Here is a 9569-nt window from a genome sequence, read left to right as displayed (position 1 = left end):
TAAAGTACCTTCAAGTAATATTTGTTTTCACAAATAATAAACTAATTTCCATTGTGTTTTTAGTAATGAGCGCCACAGTAATTGAGAAACCCCAAAGTTTGTTGTCTTGAAACCAGAACGTGCACAGCTAGGATGTGACGCGATTCCCAGATACAGCCATTCAGACGGGGAACTATCTTGAAAGCTTACTCTTTGTTTGAAGATTTCACAATAAAACGTCATTAAACGGAGGTGTGTGAGAGCATGTGCCGTTGTGCCGACACTGCCATTACTTAAGGCAGTGTCGGGACAAGGGCCTCTGTCTTCTTTTCTTCGCGTCCCACCACTTCTTCGCATAAATCAGATTTACTTAAGGTTATCATTACCTTCAATAATAATAACTGCAGTATATCAGTATTCCACTCCAACCTCATCATGACAGGTAATTTGCACATTATTTGTTTTGAACTAAGCCTATGACAGCAATTTTGACTCAAAACGTTTGAGCAACAGACTCCATGGTGGTGGAAATTAGAGAATTAAAAAAATCGCAAATATGTGTAGCTTCCAAAGTTAAAGAAAAAAAACTGTAAAACTGTATACATTTATTAATTTATGATTTCTTTGTCAATAAAAGTATTTAGAGTTACATACTGATCAGAGGAGTGGTTTATGAAAAATAGTTTAAACGAAACCATTACATGCATTCATATGTGCTTTTATTTTGAAGAGTAGTGTCTCGTTTATGCCGCCTGTCCACCGGAAGCTCTGCGACCCGTGTCGCTGCAGCGTTGCGCTTTCCTGTTTACGAGCGGGAAGAGCGAACGGAGCTTCACCGTGTACACTTTTAGGGGTTTATAACCGCCTGCACATTTGTTTTTAGTTGTCTTCCAGAGCGGCAGTCTGCATGTTTTAATGAACCACTTGGCACTGTGGGGAGTTTAGATACGTTGTCGGCGGAGCGCTGGTGAAAACAAGAGGTGTTTTTGGAGCAGAGTGGGACAGATGGAGGATCCTCCAGCAGATCCTATCGGCGGCGGCGGCGGTGGTGCAGCAGCCGCCGCAGCGGAGGGCCCCACGATGCAGGTGGCTGACATGCGCTGGCCAAGCGGAGCTCTTCCGCTCCGGCTCCTGGAGTGGAAGGTCAAACCAGGGTCTCTCGTGAACGTGGACTCGGTTCTTGCCTTATGTGCTCTCATAGCCCAGGATAAGGAGACGGAGGCTGCTGCTAGGCTGCCAGAGAAGAAGGTGAAATCGGACCGTGCTGGAGTGGTGAAGGAGCTCTGCTGTCAGCCAGGACAAATAATTCCTCCCGGGTGAGTTACTGACTCTACCTGCTAATTTTAGCTCATGTTAGTTGACCTGCACGGAAAGGCTACAGGCAGTATGTCAGCTGCATCTCCCGACAACACCCTGTTTAACACGGCTGTTAGCTTACAAGCTAACAATGCTAACGTGATTTTAGCCCATCTTCCACTGTCAAGGTGGCACAAATGAAGAGCCTTTTAACTAGAACTTTCAAAGTAAAAGCAGTGTATTTGAGTAAAATGTCTCACAGCCTTAGTATACCTTTTGATTATTATATTAGAGATGATACAGTTTAAATAGAGTGTACACAAGTAAGCAAACGACAGCTTTGACACTTGTTGATATAGATTAATTCTACAAGAATATAAGTGTTCGCTTTTATTTTGAAAAGTAAACCAGATGTAGCGCTGTCTCGCGTTGTTATGGCTTGACCTGACAACCAGGGAGCGTGTAGGAGCTGATGAGGTTGACAGGTGGAAGGCAAGCTTAAGTCTAACCGACTGGGCTCAGACCGGACGTTTCCCGCCGTTTTTTATGTTACAAAATTATCCAGAATTTAACACCGTCTGCCTAAAATACCTCTGGAAAATTATTACGGGATGAGGTTCCAGTATTGAGGTTTGGAAAAAAAAATAGTTTGGAAATAAATAGGAGTAGTAATGCTTTTCACTCCTTTACATGAGGAGGACCAAGAAGTACACCCCCTCAGTTTTACTTTATTGAAAGTATACACACCCATGTTAAAATTTAAGGTTGTGTAAAGTAAATAAGGTCAATCATAATAAATAATTTACAAACTGCTTACTACACATGTCAGTACCTCACATTTTAATTTGCTTCCTCCACTTTACCTTGCGAAATTTATTCAATTCTCCAAGCCATTTGAAAACTTTAATGATACTTTAATGATATTACTCAATTAAATAAAAAAATACTTTTAAGTATTCCAATTGTAAATTACATGGTGTTTTAACTCATACCATTTATCATCAAAGAGTCGCTGAGGACAATGATTATCTGGGCAGGAAGGATGCGCAGTAGCAGTCAGTCTTCCAACTAATCTGAGGAAGCCTCTGACTGAAGACTGTTGCTGTATGATAGTCTCATGAATCAACTTATCTGTTATAAGTGAAGTTGGAGCAGTGAAATACCTCTTCATTTTCAGATTTCTTTAACACTTTTGAATATTTTGGACCAAAAGTTTATAGTATTTGGAGCGTCTGATAGCTCAGTTTGAGCTGAAGGACAGTAACTCCATTGTATAGTACTTCATAAAATTGCAATGGAAACACTTCACACAAGTGATAAACAACCAGATTTTACTACTGGTGGAAAAGACAAAGTCGACGACAGGAAGTGGTAGGAGGATGATGGTGCGGCATGTCTTTTAATGACTTACCAGGCGAACAGACTTATTCACCTGTGATTTTAATTGCATTTCCTATTTAATGGAAACAGATATTGCAAAACTGCATTTTGTTGGGACGTTAGAGGAATATTGACAACGTCTTATGCACATTTGTAATAGAAACAAAGCTTATAAGGCCTTATGTAACATTCAAACCTTCTGAGAAGCTAAACTGTAATAAAATTTAGCAATGTATTTAATTAAAATATGTGAGATCTAAGTTTTTTGCATCAAAAAACTGAAATAAATACACTTTTTGAAGATATTGTAACTTAATAATCTGTATTTTAGAAATCCACATTATGTAAAAATAGCCTATTGCTTAAAAACTAAAATGATTTATTAATATAATGCATTCTGAAAATTAATTGTACTTTGTGTACATAATATTATAGAATTCACATTTCTTTAAAACAAATGGGAACCATACGAAGGCACAGAGCAAATTTGACATGGTTATTAAAGATGAAGTGAAAACATAAAATCCGGTGTGGATAAAGAAGTTCACCCACGGTGGAGGGCCACCTTCAGCAGCAGGGTTCCTCTTTATCAGTCTCTTCCATTGTTGTGGAGGAATTTGGCCTCATTCATCTTTATGAGATCGTTTGGGTTCATCGAGGTTCGCAGACCTTTGCTAATGCAAAGCTCTGTTGAACCCCCCGGCACAGTTTGAGTTAGATTGAGGTCTGGACTTTGCACCTTTTCCATTATTTTGTGTTGCAGTCAGTTTGTTGTGGATGATGAGATTATTCTTTCTTTATTTTACACTTTGCAGCAAAGCTCACTTTGGGGCTCCTATTAGTCTGTTTTTCACACACAAACTCAAGTGAAACACAAAGACTTCCATTTTTGAAACAAAGATGATAAACTCAAATTGCAAAAAAAAAAAAGAAAAGAAAAAAAAAGGTGTATTTGGAAAGTACACCCTTTCCAAATATTTTGAGCAATCTGTGTCGTAACAGTTAAGGATTGGTTTGATCAAATAAGTATTCAAATGTTTAATTGGCAAATAAAGCCGGTGATCATCAACATACAGACGAAAGGAAATACAGAGCTTTCCAGTGTTTATGCAACAAAAAATGTTACTGTTTTAATCTAGATTTAACAAATTTCACACATTTGTTTTTTCCTGTGTCTAGGGGCGTCATCGTCAGAATCGAAGAATGCAGCCATCCAATAGTGATGAAGGGTCTGTGCGCCGAATGCGGCCAGGATCTGACTCAGTAAGGTTCTTTTCTTCATTTAAGGAGAAACTGGTTGCTGATTCTACACCAGGGTAGCATTTCAGATGTCACTCAGCTAGCTGCCTAGGCTGCAGAGTGGATTGTGTCACATAATTCCATGAAGTGACATCAGACATCACAGTAGAGTTAGTTATCCTGAAATAACCTATACTGCAGGATATTACTGTAAAATTTAAAAACTATGTGCTTAGTGGTTTAGCATTAGCTTCCACTGATTATTAAATGTGTACCAGTTCAGCATTAGCTTCTGCTATTTTTTTTTTTTGTGGTTTAACACTAGCTTTCAATAATTTGTTTTTATGTGTAGCTTAAAAAATCTGCTAATTTCTTTGTGTGTCACGGTTTAGTGTTAGCAGAGCTAAGACTCTTCTTTAGCAAATTAGTAGTTAGTGGAACTAACCTTTTGGTTAGCTGTGTCCACCGCTGGCAATAACTACTGGCTATGTTGGTGTGAGCAGATGTTCTTCATTATAGCTGTGGTGGCCATTTTGAAAAATGTCCGTCAGAAAAGGGAAACGCAAGATCAAGAAAATATGTGTGGGTTTTATGGCTCAAAAATATGTAGGCCTTGATTTGACACCAAACACATTCACAGTTGGCGATTTTAGCGCAAAACCATGACAACCGTGGTGGCCATCTTGAAAAATCAATAACTTGTCAGTAAATATGATTTCTGTGATATTTATTAATTTGACACTTAAAGTATTCATCTGTGAAAAATATTTGCAGTAATAGTGCAAAAATAGTTTTTCCTTGGCGACCAAGTTGAATTTTTTTAGTGGCTCACGTTCATGAGTCATCCACTCTGCTGCATGACTATCAGCTTTGAGGTTTTAGATGTTTTGTGTTCTTGTTGGACAAAATAATAAAGTAACAAGAAGCTACAAACAGTCCTAAGTGAACCGCTGCAGCAGACGAGTTCTTGGAGTAGCAACTGTTGATGATGTATCCATCCAGTCACGGTATGTTCAAGGACATTAGAAATGCACAAACGCAGAACTCCTTCTCCTTTTATTTCCCTTTCAGGCTGCAGGGGACTAATGGGAACCAGCAAAGTCCCATCTCCACAGCAACAGTCTCCATGGTGCACAGTGTCCCTGAACTGATGGTCAGCTCGGAGGTGAGTCATATGACGGCGATACCTTCATTGAACAACCGCTCTACTGTAAAGTTTCATTGTGTTTCTGTGCGCTCTCTGCCACAAGCGGATTGTTTGAGAAACTCCAAGGTTCTAGTTGCATCGGATGAAGTTCTCTGAATAAACCAGATGAAAAACGTGACGGAAACTGCTGTGAGAGTTTGTTGTTTCTCTCCCCACAACAGCAAGCCAAACAGCTGGCCCGAGAAGACCAGCAGAGACTGCACCGGAACAAAAAGCTGGTCCTCATGGTGGACCTGGACCAGACGCTGATCCACACCACTGAGCAGCACTGCCAGCGCATGTCCAACAAGGTACCGCTCCCACCTACTGCCCCACTGTTTCACTGCTAAATCTACTGGCAACCATTTTTTAAAAAAAAAGTGTTTCCTTCAGGGGATCTTCCACTTCCAGCTGGGTCGGGGGGAGCCCATGCTCCACACGCGGTTACGGCCGCACTGCAAGGAATTCCTGGAGAAAATCGCCAAACTCTACGAGCTGCACGTCTTCACATTCGGGAGCCGTTTATATGCACACACCATCGCTGGTAATGGGCTCATGACCGTTTCCTCACAACTAACACTGGAGAATCTGCTGTACCCTGCAATAGTTTCCACGCTCCGGGAACTCTTCCATGTTTTATCACGTTGCAGAATTCAGTGTACAGGATTTCTCCTAGTGTATCATAAACCTGGCGGGCTGCCAGGCTTAACTTGCCCCTCTGCCAAACTCAACATCGTTTATTTACTTTAAATATTTTTTTTATACACCAGTAACAGTGATAGTAAAGACGGTTTAAGCTCTGTCTTTAATCGATGCAATGAACTGAAAATGGTTTATTACTACAGTGATCTTGCAGAGGAGGTTCACCTCTACTGGCATTTGTTTTATAAGTCTAAGAAGACTGTCTTTATTTGGATAATGTACACGTCAAGTTTAAAAGCCTTACCGCTTTTTCGGCTCATGCACACTTAACACCAACACATAAAAGCGCAACGATAAAGTCTGAGTCACAGTCACACTTTTAGAGGTTTGTGTTCAATGCGCATATGATGTGAGCGCATATGTCTGTGTGGACAAAGAACGAGTTGAGTGAGTTTCCATCTCGCCCACACTCGCTCAATACACGTACTGGCATGCGTTTTGATCTGTGTCTGCACTTACAACTTTATAAACTCCACCAGGCACTCACAGACTGGTATTTTTCATCCAGAGTATTTCTTGCAAATTCTCCTTTGCTTGGATAAATAACAACGAATCACAAGAAAGGCAGAAAAATTGCAAAACAAACTATACAGTATGGACGAATAGAGTCACTGCATTTTTGAGGTGACTTGCACTGGATTTTATTTAGGGGTGTCAGAATAAAGGTGGTTTAATACAAATGCGAACTACATATTTTTTTAGATGTTCTTGTAAAAAAAAAAAAACATTTGAAGGGGAAAAAAATCCCGTATAATTTTCAAGATTTGACAGTTGTCAGCTTGCACTTCCTGCTACCGTCCAACAGGGGGCAGTGTCTGCTAACGCTCTGGAGACCTGCTCAGCTTTGGTTTTTTCTGGGGAGGACAAAGTTTCTACAACTGATTTCCAGCAGATTTTTTTTTTTTTTTTTTTTTTTTTGGATGCTTTCTTCTTAGTATAAACAATTCGCTGCTGTATATCAGGTTTTAGACGGAGCTTTTATGCAGCATCCTTTTGGCATTCATGCTGCTGTCTTTCGTAGTGGTATAAATAATAAGAGCAGCCCCGGCCCAGTGCTTGTTTCTGCCTCCACAATGAATGTTTAATGCAGGTTGAATTGGATTCTGCTGCTGACCTCATTGCAGAGAGTTCAGCTTGTTTCAGAACAGTTATTATCAGCAGCAGTTGTGGAGTTTTTATTTTATTTTTCATAACGCGCAGCATATTTCGTTTCAGAAACCCAGCAAACATTAGATTGCATTCAAAATGAAGTTTCTGTTGAAATCAATCTACTCTGCGAGAACCTACAGATAGATGATATAATTCAGACGGAACAGAAATCAAACATCTCTTCTTCCTCCTCTCTAGGCTTCTTGGATCCTGAAAAGAAACTTTTCTCCCACAGAATCCTTTCTAGAGACGAATGCATAGATCCGTTCTCCAAGACGGGGAATCTTAGGTGAGAAATGTGCTCTGTCTGTTTGCGCATTAGCACACATGATGATGTTTCTGAGTTGTTGCTTAAAAAACAGATGCAGTTTAAATGATATAATTACATCCACTGTATAGAAATGAATTTCCCTTGTTTCTTCCTCTGTCTGGCATGAAATCAGACTAAATGTTCTTGTTTTAGGAGGATTACCAACATTAGGTTTGATTGCTAAATGCTTTTCTTTAAGTTTAGACCCCTACTTCTCTTTCCTGTTTGGTAGAACTGTCTTAAAATGTATGACATGGGCCAAAGTCTTCAGTTATCCATCATCACCGTAGTTTGCTGGAATTGTGATCGTTCCTCCTGACAGAACTGAGTCAGGTTTGTTTTCCTCTAACTCCACCCACAGGTTTCCCGTCTGACTGCGATCAGGCCTCTGTGTTGGCTGCTGTGAAACATTGACGTTATTGTCCTTAATCCACTTTATCGCTAATTTGACGCTACAAACAGTCATTGTCCGTTTGGAAGACTTCCTGGCTGACAACTTGACATGTCGCTTTAGTATCTACACATCATTTTCTGTCCTCAAGATGTGTGAAGTGCACCAGTCTCTCCTGCCGTAAAAATCACCTTGGAATAGTGTTCTCAGGCTAGTGAGCTTTCCTCTTCTGTTGGTTGTTGTGGCCAAATGCTTCAATTTAGGTATCATCAGACTGCACTCAGAGTGCACCTATAAATCCACCCTGATTTCCTTAATTTTGGGGCAATCGGCCAGTACTTTCATATGAAACCAACCTGATCTACTTCCACGTAGACCTGAAAATCAACTACTGTGTTCATCTGCGTGGTTAACTACGGTTAAGCTTGACAGCTTAAAGACTTTGTCAACATATTTAGCAACTTCTCAGACAAGAACAAATCATTATTGGCCAAAAGTGGAGTCGGCAGGTCAGACTTTGTAAAGATTGGTGATCGGACCAAGAAAAACCTTGAAATCGGTGCACACCTTTGTTTCCTGAGTGAGGTCTTAAAATACATCCACAGGTGTGTTGTTTATTAATTTCTAAGAAATATTTAATGTAGGTTGAATGGAGTAAAAGTTATTTAAAAGAATCTCATTAATCTGTCGCTTAGCAAACGGAAATAATAGTAAAAATTCAAACTGAGCTGAAACAGGAACGCTTCAGTCCGATTTAATGTCAGACATGACAAGTGTATATAAATATCTGGTTTTAACAGCAGCAGATGTTTACTTTGCATTTCATAAAGCAAAGTTTTATTATTTTTTTTCCCTTTTACAGAAACCTGTTCCCCTGCGGCGACTCCATGGTCTGCATCATCGACGACCGGGAAGACGTCTGGAAGTTTGCACCGAACCTCATCACTGTGAAGAAGTACATCTACTTCCAGGGCATCGGAGACATCAACGCTCCACCGGGATCACGGGAAGCTCAGATGGCCAAGAAAGGTACAAGAACGTTTTTTTTTTTTCTTTTCTTTTCTGAAACACTTTAAATCTACACCTTGAAATGATGTTGTTAGACCATACCTGGTTAGATTTGGTGGATTTATTGTGTTTCTCAAGCTGACTATAAAAAGTAATTGCAGAGATTTTATTGGACAGAAACTCTGTCCCCCGTTCATGCAAGCAGTTGGCCATGGTTTAATTTACTGCTTTCGTGTTCGTAGAGCCGGTACAAACCCCAAACTGCAGTAGCGTGGCCTGTCTCCTCCGATTATTACGCCTCCATATCTTGTCCATTCAGCCCAGTGGTTTCAAAAGATACAGTATACTTACTTTGAACAAGGCAACTTTTATTTATGTATTCTTTTTTTTTTTTTTGCCCCTAGTCTGCCTTGTTGACAGGTTATCTCCTCACATATTTCACGCTCAAACAGAGTCGCTGGCTGCCGAGTGACTCAGCGTTCCCAGAGGAATCGGATTTGCCTTGCAGGAGTGTTCTCCTCCAAGAAGTGTTTGCCAACACGGGGCGAAGGCAGAGCTGCACTCGCTGTGTTGAAATCTAAGCAATTCTCTTTGCGGAGCGTATTAGAGGGGAATTTCAGGCAACTTTGGACAACTAGAAAGAGGAAAGTTGTTGATTTATCTACATGGAGACAAGTTTCCTAATAGGTCTGCAGTCAGAGAGTTGGGTTCCGTTATCGCAAGACATTCAGTTGCCAATGAATTTACTCCTGTACCTTCATGTTTTGTCTTGTAATCATAGTTTAGTAGGATTTTTATGATGGATGTACACAAAGCGGTGCATTCTTGTATAGTGGGATGAAAATGATAAACGGTTTTTCCAAATCAAAATCAGAAAAATTTATTTGCTCTTCCCTTAGACGACACGTTGCTGAACCGCCTTTAGCTAC

The 9569-nt window shown here is 40.2% G+C and overlaps 1 protein-coding gene across 2 annotated transcripts in view; it reads left to right on the top strand.

Moving 5' to 3' along the window:
• The first annotated feature begins 280 nt into the window (after nt 1-280).
• Nucleotides 281-9569, top strand: part of ctdp1 (CTD (carboxy-terminal domain, RNA polymerase II, polypeptide A) phosphatase, subunit 1) — a 74850-nt gene continuing 65561 nt past the window's right edge. Inside the window, exons 1-7 of one of the 2 annotated variants that reach the window (XM_015054018.1) lie at nt 281-1295; nt 3835-3918; nt 4966-5059; nt 5263-5391; nt 5474-5624; nt 7130-7220; nt 8495-8661. In XM_015054018.1, coding sequence (XP_014909504.1) covers nt 985-1295; nt 3835-3918; nt 4966-5059; nt 5263-5391; nt 5474-5624; nt 7130-7220; nt 8495-8661 — 1027 coding nt within the window. In that variant the 5' untranslated portion in view covers nt 281-984. The remainder of the gene's footprint in view (nt 1296-3834; nt 3919-4965; nt 5060-5262; nt 5392-5473; nt 5625-7129; nt 7221-8494; nt 8662-9569) is intronic. The other variant, XM_015054017.1, reaches the window with a different exon arrangement.

The sequence above is a fragment of the Poecilia latipinna genome, unplaced genomic scaffold (assembly GCF_001443285.1).
Source record: "Poecilia latipinna isolate Pla-1442-1.1 unplaced genomic scaffold, P_latipinna-1.0 Scaffold1223, whole genome shotgun sequence".
Classification (NCBI taxonomy): Eukaryota; Metazoa; Chordata; class Actinopteri; order Cyprinodontiformes; family Poeciliidae; genus Poecilia; species Poecilia latipinna.
Note: the sequence above shows the minus strand (reverse complement) of the source record. Positions and strands in the feature narration are given on the sequence as shown.